General features: G+C 40.3%; 1 protein-coding gene across 1 annotated transcript in view; it reads right to left on the reverse strand.

Annotated features, from left to right (window-relative positions):
* Positions 1-3,825: 3,825 nt before the first annotated feature.
* Positions 3,826-12,911, reverse strand: part of rngtt (RNA guanylyltransferase and 5'-phosphatase) — a 358,809-nt gene continuing 349,723 nt past the window's right edge. Inside the window, exons 15-16 of the mRNA XM_034162020.1 lie at positions 5,232-5,355; positions 3,826-4,180 (exon numbers count right to left, since the gene is read on the reverse strand). Coding sequence (XP_034017911.1) covers positions 4,014-4,180; positions 5,232-5,355 — 291 coding nt within the window. The 3' untranslated portion in view covers positions 3,826-4,013. The remainder of the gene's footprint in view (positions 4,181-5,231; positions 5,356-12,911) is intronic.

Genomic DNA, 12,911 nt, shown 5'->3' on the forward strand with positions numbered 1-12,911 from the left:
AAAGACCTTCACTTTATTGTTAATTTACAGCACATTTTCACCAAGTCTGATAAATTTGAAAACATTTTTTTTCTTCTTTTTCTCTATCTTTGCCATCATGTAAACATTTTCACACATGAAAACTTGGGCTGTTTGGAAAAATCTGACCTGACCAGAGGTGAACCATTTTTAATATGCATTCGGAAACCACGACCTGTGAGCAGGTGACAAAAAAAAAAAGACAATATTCGCTGGTTTCTAATCCTTATTGTTGTGAATAATCAGAAATGTCAGTAGAGCCAAACACACAATTAATGAGTTGTCAGTTGTCAATAATAACACAACAATTTGAACATCAAAGAGATTTTAGTTAACAGCACTCGAGCAAATCCTAGGTCCATACTGTATTTGAAAAGTGACAATTGGTTGTAAATTTGCCTCTGTGCAACAACACAATGGAGGTGAAGTGAAACTACTAAGAAGTGCTTGTCATGTAGCCTGTCAAAAAGCTCAAATTTAGGAGTTATTTGTACATAACATCTCTATTTTGAGAGGCCACAAGTAATTTGACAAAACAATAACGATTATTTTTAATAGAAATCATCACTTTTACAGCCACTTTTCTTTGGGCAAAGCACAAAAAAAAAAAAAAAATACATCAACATTTCCAAGTCAATGAACATGACTTCATTTAAATGAATCATTAAGAAATACAAACAGTTCGGTAAATCAGTCTGGAGTATGCACTTTTCAAAAACTGCTTGACCAAGCAAGATGGAGACCAGTGAGGGAAGCCACCAAGACCCCCATGCCAACTCTGATAGAGTTATAGGTGTTTGTGGTTGGAGAACCTGAATGATGCAACTTTAGTCTGTTGCATCCTCAGTTATGCAACTTTATGATGAAGTACAATAGAGGAGGTTCTTAAAGGACCATAAATTTCAGCTTCAGAACATGCACGGAGGACTCAAAGCTAGATTTGATCTGATTTCATGAATGAAAATCTCTGTTCCCCATCCAGCATGAAGCTGTGGTAGTGGTGCAACAGACAAATGTTTCACTGCACAAGGTTTGTCCAATCACAGCAACGGAAGACCAGAATTCCTGCAGAGGCGTCTTGGTGGCTTCCTTCACTCTTTGAGCACTGCCAACTCCAGACAGATTTACCATACAGTTTGTCTTTCATAATGATTAAATAAAGTCCAAAACTACTTCAATGACTTGCAAACATTCAGCTGTAAAAGGGATAATTTATATTCAAAATAACCCTCATGTTTGAGTTTGTCCAATTTACTCTGAAAATGGAAGCAGAAATGGCTGTAATGGTGATGTATTGTAATGGGTAGTGCTGTATTCGTTAACACTCTGAATTATGGATATGCTAAACATTCTACGCCACATTTTTTTTTAAATTTCATTTTCAATGCTTGTGTGCAGAGACAAAGCTAAAAAAAACTGTCACTCTAATACTTCTGGACTTTACTGTATATTTGTTCAGCTGTCTGACAACAGAAACACTAAAACGCAAATGAGAAACTAAGTGCATCTTCAACAATAGACATAATGGAAGTGCGACATGAAGAGGATGGGACAGAACCGACGTGTGGTGTCTTTGAAGACTTTTCAGCCCCTTATCGGTCCGACTCTTCCATTTAATGGCTGTAACACTTTTATATGCTTTACAGAAGAGAGAGAATCAACATTTTTCCTTTGCTGGGAGATTTTAGAGGAGAGACGCGTTTACAAAAGAAATGCTTTTGTAAACGCCAGAAACAGATTGATAGTGTTTTTAGTGTTAGCTTAATGTGGCTGTAGCCCTGGAGACGATGGAGATGTCCTCAATACCCCGGCCACCGATGTGGCCTTTAGAGTTCTGCAAACAATGGATGTGCAGCAACACAACTCTAAATCCACATAAACGTGTTTTTCTTTGGACAGATATAACACAGATAGATGAAATCGAGATTGTTATTTTTGGGAAGCCCTGACTCACCAACATTAGCCTGGTAACAACATTAATCTTTTAACTTAGCTAAATTTGAAGCATAGTTGAAGCCAAATGACGTCACGCACAGTGAAAACTTTTTTCAATGCTGCTTCTTAATCAGTTTCATAAAAAAAGCAGATTTTAAACAAATCAAGTAAGTAAGTGAGCTACAGAACCATCACCTTTGAATCTCCACTAGACCTAATCCAAACAACCTTCCACCAGTACCTCCTAACCGTGGTCCACTGGACGCACAACTGCGTGATTTTCATCTCAACCAATCAAAAGCCAGCAGACACCTCAATGAGCTAATTAGTTCACAGCAGAACAGGGTTAGATGAAAAGTGTACAGGTTTGGGGTCAGCGAGACCAAGTGTTAGAGAACCACTGCCTTAGATGGTCCCAAAACACAATCAGAATGCTTCCAAAGACAAAAAAAACAAACAAACAAACAAAAAAACCCACTAGCCTCAAGCTAGATAATATATAATATAATGCAATTATTGTCATTATACATACATATAACAAAATTTATCCTCTGCATTTAATTACAGCTAGACAGAATCCAACCCCTAGGAGCAATGGGCAGCCACAGTACAGTACCCAGGGACCAACTCCAGATGTAAAGATGCTGGCTTGGTCTGGGATAGAGAGAGAAGCAGACCCTAAATAAGCATGTTTGCAATATGGAGTCAAAAATGTCGTTCTGTTATTATCAATTCTGTTTGTTGCTATTTAAAACATGAATGAAATACAACTTTGTTCTCACTGAATATTTGTGAAAATGAAGCCCATTAAATGACCCCCCCCCAAAGAAAATGCAACCCCCCTCAAAGAAAAAACAAACAAATACCCCCTCCCTCCAAACAAAACAACAACAACAAAAAAACTCCTATTGGTGGCCATTTTGGGTGTCATCTTGAATATCTGGCTTGAAGCCTGTTTTTATTTTCAGAACATCTTGACTGTGTTTTGGGGACATCAAGTAAATCTAAAAAACAAAAAACATTTGGTTTAGTTCTGGTGGTGGTGGGTGCGAGAGCTGTTAGCTCTCCTACTAAAATGAACAAGGTGTTGTGGGCTGCCTGTTCCTGCTGCTTTTTCTCTCTCCTCTGCTTCAAGCTAATCGACACACCTGCTTCTCATCTCATCAGTCCCTGCATATAAACCCTGGCTCTTCACTCCATCATTGCCAGAAACTCAGCGTACTTTCCATGGTATCTGGCCTCTCTGTTTGTGCGTTCCTACGCAGTGATTTTTCTGAGCTCCTATGCTCATTAGTTTGTGTGCTGCTACTTTTCCTGCAGCTTGTCTGAGTTCCCAAGCTCAGCATTTTTTGTTTGTCGTTTTTGAGCTTCAGCTTGTTTCAACACTCTGGACTCTGCTAAGATATAGACTGTCTGTTAATCTGACTGTGAATTTGAATTCTGGAACTGACTCGGCTCGTGTGCACAGCAATCCACTCATCTGTGTATCTTCTCCAGATTCCACGTTGACAGCTTGCAGGCGGCCACCTGGCTCCCGGATTGCATCATCCACTCAGCATTTGGGTTACAACGCCACTTGGACTGTGGTTCCATGGTTCCACTGCTGTGCAGGCCCTGGCTCCATTCTGCAAGGCTGCCTACTCATCCTCCTCCTCCATACACATTCCTTGTAAATAAACTAGTGTTCTAACTCACTCCACTCTTGTTTCTGTTCCCTGCATTTGGGTTCGCCGTTCCACTCCGGTCAAAACCGTAACACAAGGTTTGTACTGTCTGATGTTAACTGTATTCATAACAATCTCCCTGTTTATAAATTTAGCTCAGAATTTAAAAAAAAGAGGATAAAAAAAGGCAAACTGTCTCTTGCTTTAATTTAATAAGAACACCAGTAATTAAAGCTACAAAGAAACCTACAAGTAAATCTGATGTTGCTGATGGACTCTGGTGGGGTTTCTGACATCTTCAGACATTTCAGTCCATAAAGGCTGGCAGAGCAAATACTCAGAGGGTAAGAAATGTCTGGATCTCATCTGTAGGGGGGCCGGCTGTCCACCATCAGGCTATGGGATGGCCTGGCCTGGTCTCTTCGGAGGGGGTGGGGGCATGAGTTCACTGTCTGGGTCTGCTGGGCGTTTTTGGTTCGGGGTTTGTACTCCCTGTGTACAGCTATCCAGGAACTCCAAAAGCATTTCTTTTGTGATAGGATGCTGAATGGAGCGACACACAGCTGGAGAAAGACAACCAACACGAACAGAAGTTACAACAGAGATGATACCATATCCGTGAAACATCATATAAAGTTATAGTCAGCCTATTTGAAAAATAAGTTATTTTTTTGACACGCACATAATCTGTTTGTAAGACACTGACTGACTTACGATCCTTCTCAAGTATAGCTCTGAGTTTTGTTTTGCAACTTTCCTCTAGATTCCTTTTTTTCTTGCCCATCTCTTGCTGTAATCACGAATGCCGACCTTAACCGATGTGAGCAATGCCTACAGTTGCACAGATGGTCATTCGGGTACTTTCCAAGGTTTCAGTTGAGCTGTTGATGTGTTCTTGGTGGAATTCATTAGTCTGGCCTCTGAATCACCACTCTTACAAGTTTTCTCTGTTTGGAGATAATGGCTCTCACTGTGGCTCGCCGGAGCCCCAGAGCCATAGAAATGACTTTGTAACCCAATCCATTTATTGTATTTCAATAATGTCTTCCTTATCTTCTGCTGAATATCTTTTGAGATGTGGGTGAACATGGTGATGGTGGAGAACTTTTAGCTTAACACATTGCTGAGGGTATCCTCGGGGTGCTGTAAAGCAACATTGACCAAGTAGGAGGGGTGGCAAAAGGTGGCAGACAAATTAAATGTCTCAGTGACATTTGTATCCACAACATTACTGGTCTCATCATTTATTAATTTTTAAAGCAAGAACAAGCACATGTTAGACGTAGGAATGAGTTAAAAGTAAAATACAAAGATACTGAAAATTAACACATAAATAATAAAATAATATTCACATTCAATAAAGTGATTCCCTCCGGACCGTAGTGGTACCTGTCTAACAGTAATGAGTTCAGTCAGGTCTGTCAAATTTTTGGACAGGCTCAACAAAGTCCAGTGTGACTTATATTCCGTAAAATAAGGTAATCTAACACAGTAATCACACAGAATGTTAGAGCCCAGGGGCCTGATGCAAACTTTAGACAAATTAAAAATTTGCCGTCTTTTATCCACTGTGACTGCAAAGAGTTATTAATTTAATTACTGTGGACGTCTCACCCATGGCTGTGTCAAAAGAGTTGGGGAAGCTCTTGTCAACTCTTTGTCTCATGAATATCCAGCTGTTGTTGACAAAGGTGCATTCGACGATCTTATTGTCATATTGCTTCAGGTCTCTGGTGAACTGTGAACCAAATAATAATAAAACACAACTGTTTATACAACCCAAAAACCACAAAAGGGAACACAGTTAAAAGAACGCTCAAACACCCAAATGGAGGGCTTCATAAAATCCATTTGCAGTCAACAACACGGCTCAATTCAGTAAAGCTGACACTCTGCTGCTCACTGCTAAATTACTTCACTCTTTTTAAATTTTTTTCTTTTTTAAATTTACTGTTCACACGTTCACACTGAGCGCTTCATAATGCACCATATATTCTCAGTTGAAGACAGATCAGCACTGCAGGTAGCTCATGTTAACAGCTGCATGTCACCATTCATTTTTTTAGTCAGGCAGAATGTATTTTTATGTTGATCTGCTAGAAAATGTAGGGATGCCTGGATGCAGCATATTTTTCTGTATTAACAGTGCCCTTGTGGATGTGTAAGTTACCCATGTGTACAATATCTTTTATGCACACAGATTTGATCAGACTTCCTAATATGTTTAAGGATATTTTTAGAAGGTAAATGGCCCAAAATATTTCTGATGTCTCTCATAGAAACACTGTTTGAGAGTTTTGGAATACTAGCGATGCATATGTTGGCACACTGGCATTTCTTAGAGGCTCCTGACACTGTACTCTAACATTTTTTTCCTCACCAGCTTGACATTGCCTGTATCACATCACTTTATTTCACCTCATCGAATAATTACCAGACCAGAAACTCACCTGTTCCAATTATTTGCAAAAGTGTTGATTTACGGTGCATCCGGAAAGTAGCGCTTCCCTTTTTCCATATTTTGTTATGTTATAGCCTTATTCCAAAATTAATGAAATTCATTTTTTTCCCTCAAAATTATACACACAATACCCCATAATGACAACCTGAAAACGTTTGAGCATATACATTAGGGATACAACTTTTTGCAAACCCATAGTCCTGTATCCTATTCTGATGAGCTTTTCCTATGAAACAATAACAATCAATGTTGTTTATTTGGTGCTTGTCAGGTATTTGTAAATTGTTTTTGTGGAAAGAAATTAAAAGGTTGCATCCCTAATGTACATAAGTATTCACAGCCTTTGCCATGAAGCTCAAATTGTGCTCAGGTGCATTCTGTGTCCACTGATCATCCTTGAGATGTTTCTACATCTTAATTGGAGTCCACCTGGGGTAAATTCAGTTGATTGGACATGATTTGGAAAAGCACACACCTGTCTACATATAAGGTCACTCAGTTGACGGTGCATGTCAGAACACAAACAAAGCTTCCATGAGACACCAATCTGGGGAAGGGTACAGAAACATTTCTGCTGCTTTGAAGGTCCCAATGAGCACAGTGGCCTCCAATATCCATAAATGTAAGAAGTTCAGATCCACCAGGCCTCTTCCTAAAGCTGGCCACTCGTCTAAACTGAGAGATTGGAGGAGAAGGGCCTTACTTTTTTTTTTTTTTTTTTTAATGTTTTTCATTTTTGTGAATTTGTGTTTTTAATGTTAAGCACATTGGACACCAGTCGGTGCTGTAAAGCGCTTTATAAATAAATGTTGATTGATTGATTGACTAGTCACTCTGTCAGAGCTTCAGCATTCCTTTGTGGAGAGAGGAGAACCCTCCAGAAGGACAACAATCTCTGCAGCAATCCGCCAATCAGGCTGGTATGGCCAGACCGAAGGGACCCCTTAGTAAAAGGCCCCTGAAGGATTCTCAGACCATGAGAAACAAAATTCTCTGGCCTGATGAGACAAAGACTGAACTCTTTGGCATGAATGCCAGGCCTCATACATGGAGTAAACTAGGCACCATCCCTACAGTGAAGCATGGTAGTGGCAGCATCATGCTGTGGGGATGTTTTTCAGCAGCAGGAACTGGGAGACTAGTCAGGATTGAGGGAAAGATGAATGCAGCAATGTACAGAGACATCATGGATAAAAACCTGCTCCAGAGCACTCTTGACCTCAGACTGGGGGACAGTTCATCATCTTTCAGCAGGACAATGACCCTAAGCACACAGCCAAGGTATCAAAGGAATGGCTTCAGGACAACTCTGTGAATGAATGAATGAATGAATGAATGAATGAATGTATTTGGCACACACAGATCCAGAACAACAAAAAACTTACAAGGAAAGAACGAAAGAAAATAACCCAACAATGCACCCATGTGCCTGAAAGGGCATAGGCAGAAGCAAAAGCTTGTAAACGCCTACACCTTTAACCAAAAATATCCATAACTAATACAAAGTATAAACTGATCCTTGAACTAGTAAGTCCCTTCGGCTGCTCCCTTGTTTGCACTCAGGGTCGCCACAGCAAATCCAAGGTGGATCTGCATGTTGAATTGGCACAAGTTTTACGCCAGATGCTTTTCCTGACACAACTCCACATTACATGGAGAACATGCAAACAACAGTGCACCAAAAAAACAAAAAAACAAAATCAATAAACCTAATCAAATAATTTTTGTAGAGCCTTTTAAGGCCAACCAAACTACCGACTGATTTTATGTTATCCGGGCAATTATTCCAAATATTTACACCTTTAACAGAAACACAATGACTTTTTACGAATGTCCTTGAGTGACCCAGCCAGAGCCCAGACCTGAATCTGATTGAACATCTCTGGAGAGACCTGAAAATGTCTGTGCACCGTCACTCCCCATCCAACCTGATGGAGCTTGAGAGGTGTTGCAAAGAGGAATGGACAAAACTGCACAAAGATAGGTGCACCAAGCTTGTGGCATCATATTCAAGAAGACTTGAGGCTGTAATTGTGCCAATGGTACATCAAGAAAGTATTGATCAAATATGTACATGTGAGTTCTTAGTTTTTTATTTTTAATAAATATGCAAAAATTTAAAATAAAAAAAAAACAAAAAACTTTTTTCATGTTGTATTTATTGGGGGGGGGGGGGGGAGAGATACATTTCAGGTAATTGTTTTTCTTTGCGTCCAGTGTACCAGTTTGCTTATAACTGTGCTAAATGTGAAGCTTTCTTCTCTGACCTTTACGTTCACTGATCACAGCACTTTCACATCACAGACTAAGGCGCCTTATTCTGCACTTTCACTACAAATAAAATACGGGTATCAGGCACCTCATGCAACTTTAAACATATCACATTAAGGAATTACAGACATTTATATACACAGTCACTGCACTTTGAATTGGCAGTAGATGCACATGACAGTGTGACTCTGTTTTGCATGTTTGTATGTGGCCCTGTGATAGACTGGGGTGCTGTCTAGGGTGCACCCCTGCCTTTCACCCAATTACCACTAGGCCAGGGTCCATCATGTTGCGTTTAGCCGAAGAGGAAAAGTCCTTGAAATGGGCGTTTCAACAAGACACCAACCCCAAACCAGGTCGTTATTGTAAATAAGATTTTTTTTTTTCTTAACTTACCTGGTTAAATAAAGGTTAAATAAAAAAAAAAATTAAACAAACACGGAAGCGAGCAGCATGTTGGTTCCAGACCAACAATTTAATGTTATGCAGTGGCCAGCCCAAGCCCAGGACATTAATCCAATGGAAAACTTGTGGGGTGACATCAAAAATGCAGAGGAACTGTGGAATGTAGTCCAATGGTCCTGGGCTGGAAAACCTGTTCACAGGTGCCAGAAGTTGGTCGACTCCATGCAACAAAGATGTGAAGCAGTTCTCAGAAACAGTGCTTATACAACTAAATATCAGTACAGTGATTCACAAAAAAGATAAATATTCAAGTATTATTCAGTATATACAGTAAATGTTTGAGGCTATAAAGAAAATGCTGATGGAAATAAAAGCTATTATAACGATTTTGAGCATTACTCACTTTTGAAAAAAACACACTGCTATAATTTGAACACAACTGTACATTTTTTTATATAGCGCCAAATCACAACAAACAGTTGCCCCAAGGCGCTTTATATTGTAAGGCAAGGCCATACAATAATTATGTAAAACCCCAACGGTCAAAACGACCCCCTGTGAGCAAGCACTTGGCTACAGTGGGAAGGAAAAACTCCCTTTTAACAGGAAGAAACCTCCAGCAGAACCAGGCTCAGGGAGGGGCAGTCTTCTGCTGGGACTGGTTGGGGCTGAGGGAGAGAACCAGGAAAAAGACATGCTGTGGAGGGGAGCAGAGGTTCGATCACTAATGATTAAATGCAGAGTGGTGCATACAGAGCAAAAAGAGAAAGAAACAGTGCATCATGGGAACCCCCCAGCAGTCTACGTCTATAGCAGCATAACTAAGGGATGGTTCAGGGTCACCTGATCCAGCCCTAACGATAAGCTTTAGCAAAAAGGAAAGTTTTAAGCCTAATCTTAAAAGTAGAGAGGGTGTCTGTCTCCCTGATCTGAATTGGGAGCTGGTTCCACAGGAGAGGAGCCTGAAAGCTGAAGGCTCTGCCTCCCATTCTACTCTTACAAACCCTAGGAACTACAAGTAAGCCTGCAGTCACACGATTATGCTGCAGATTGTAAATACATGCAGTTTGTGTGACACACAATGAATTGAAATGGATTGTTGTGACATTCTTGGTGAAGGCAAACCTTTTCAATCAGATAACCAGATAAAAAAATGCTCCAGGAAGCGAGCATATCATTGCTAGCCATCATGATCTGAAATGTACTGCCTCGTCTCTGAACCAAGCGTTATGTCGGTGTCCTGTACAGCAGCAAAGAGAAATGGGTCACCTTGGATCAGGATGAATTCTGCTGTGGTCAAAGCTGTATTATATTCTCAGATTCAGCCAAATGCTTTCAAAATAATTCATAAAAATACAATAAAAGTTACATTGTCAATGGACAAGGACCTGCACAGTGGAAACAACCAAAGAGATGTTTAGGTGCCCGGGGGGAATTAATGGCAATGAAAGTTACATTCCCTGAATTTGAGGTGGGAGGTGATGGTCAAGTGGTTAAGGCATTGGGCTTGAGACCAGAAGATCCTTGGTTCTAATCCCAGCCTTCAATCACTAAGGGCCCTTGGGCAAGGTCTTTAATCCCCTATTGCTCCCAGTGTGTAGTGAGTGCCTTGTGTGGCAGCACCCTCACTTCGGGGTGAATGTGAGGCATAATTTGTAAATCGCTTTGAGCGTCTGATGCAGATGGAAAAGCGCTTTACCATTTGTACTAACACACTGCAAGTCTTAAAAGCATTGTGTGCTTGCAACCATCAGTTTGTTTGTATTATCGCCCCACCCACCTAGCTACACATGCCACCTACAGTCAGGACTATACATAATTGGACAGTGAACTAATTTTTCTCTGTTTAATATCTTTATGAAGTTGTGTAACTGATGATGCAACAGACAAATGTTGAACTATTCACAATTTCTCCAATTACAACTACAGATCTCCTTCACACTTGTCTGGGTGTCTGAATGGCTTCCCTGTTCTGCTTTTTGCCTGGACACTCAGTTTTTGAGAACTGCCTACTCCAGACAGATTTACCACCCTGTTTGGATTTCTTAATGAGTGACATTGGTTTTACATCATTATTGTATGGCCTTGCCTTGCAGTGTGGAGCGCCTTGGGGCGGCTGTTTGTTGTGATTTGGCGCTATATAAAAAAAAAATTGATTGATTGATTGATTGACAGGAATGAAGTCCAAGACATATTCAGCGACTTGGAATGTTCATGTATCCATCCCCTGACTTGCCTGAAGAAAACTGATCATCAAAGTTATGATTTGTATCAAAAAATAATCCTTATATTTAGTTTGTCCAATAACTTCCAAAGATGGAAGCAGAGATGGCTGTAATTTCTAAATGGTTAGTGAAATATGTTTATTCAACTGAACTTAAATTAAACCTAATGGTTTACACTATAAGACTATCTTGTTTGTTTCATTACAATTCCTTTGTGGTGGTGTGCAGAGCCAAACAAACAAACAAAAAAACAAAACTGCTATTTTCCAATTACTTATGAGCCTCACTGTACCAAGCCACCCATCCTATCTACCATATCTGACGATCTTATCTATCACAACCTACATACTTAGCTAACATTTAGCCTATCTAGCATATCAATTACCCTATCCTATCTACTATATCTATTCATCAATCCATAAAGCAATTCAATTGTGCAACTTAACTCATATGTATATTGGATCTGCATATTGATGACATACTTTGTGTTGGAAACAAACTCTACTGCACACACACTGATCACAATGTAATACAGTAAATGAAATTGGGAAGCAATAGTGAAAATCAAGTATGAGTCAGAAGACATTTGAGCATCTGCTGTTTACTTGCTGAGGGATTGTGTCTTGCTGTCAGGATTCTCTTAAGAATTGGAAAATCCAAGTACTGCTGTGAAAGCTTAAAGTGTAGGTACAAGAGTCAATTTTAAGGCAATTTAAAAGGAAACAAAATGCATACTGAGGCATTAATAAGTGCTCATCTGCAATTTCTGACGTGTGCCAGAGAGAAGCTGTTATACTACTTAGGATATAGAAAGGCTGTGTGAAGTCTCAGCAGACACAGAGGCCGACTCCTAGGATTCAGGGTGAGCAAGTCGTCAGATCAAACCAGACCACATGACATTCAGTCAAGATCTGACATTGAACACTGTTGGCAGAAAAGCAGTGGCATACGGTATGATGCTAAGATAATGAGGATGATGTGTGATGGAGGAGTATAGGGCATCTGGAGACGCAGTTGGGGGTTGAACAACACAGGAAGGAAAAAGGAAAGAAACAGGGGGCATGTAGGCAAAAATGGAGGTGTTTCTACACAATACATAAGCCAACGTGCCCAACATACAATCTGTGGTTTATACAGGGATGTCACTGAGAAATAAAAAAAGGGAATCCTACAAAGCAATGAAGTATATGGGAGGGAAATGGTATCAGCTGATGTACTATCATACACAAAATTCATTTAAATGTAAATTTGGAATATGGCAAAATTTTCACTGTAATAATAAACATCCCAACACATAACCAAAACAAATGTTACAGTGAAACCACAAAGAGACATTTACAGCACTTAATGGAATGACTCAATCTTCTGTTAGTTGACCTGGCGTTGTTGTATATATAGTGCATCCAGAAAGTATTCACATCACTTCTATTTTTACACATTTTGTAATGTTACAGCTTTAATCCAAAATGGATGAAATTCATTATCATCCATTTCATCATTTACCTGAGTGACCAGGGGAGAAGGGCCTTAGTCAGGGAGGTGACCAAGAACCCGATGGTCACTCTGTCAGAGCTCCAGCATTCCTCTGTGGAGAGAGAGAGAGGAGAACCTTCCAGAAGGACAACCTTCTCTGCAGCAATCCACCAATCAGGCCTGTATGGTAGAGTGGCCAGACGGAAGCCACTCCTTAGTAAAAGGCACATGGCAGCCCACAGGGAGTTTGCCAAAAGGCACCTGAGGGGCTCTCAGACCATGATAAACAAAATTCTATGGTTTGATGAGGGAAAGATTGAACTCTTTGGCGTGAATGCCAGGCATCATGTTTGGAGGAAACCAGGTACCATCCCTACAGTGAAGCATGGTGGTGGCCGCATCATGCTGTGGGGATGTTTTTCAGCGGCAGGAACTGGGAGACTAGTCAGGATTGAGGGA

Source organism: Thalassophryne amazonica, chromosome 21 (assembly GCF_902500255.1).
Source record: "Thalassophryne amazonica chromosome 21, fThaAma1.1, whole genome shotgun sequence".
NCBI classification, from domain to species: domain Eukaryota; kingdom Metazoa; phylum Chordata; class Actinopteri; order Batrachoidiformes; family Batrachoididae; genus Thalassophryne; species Thalassophryne amazonica.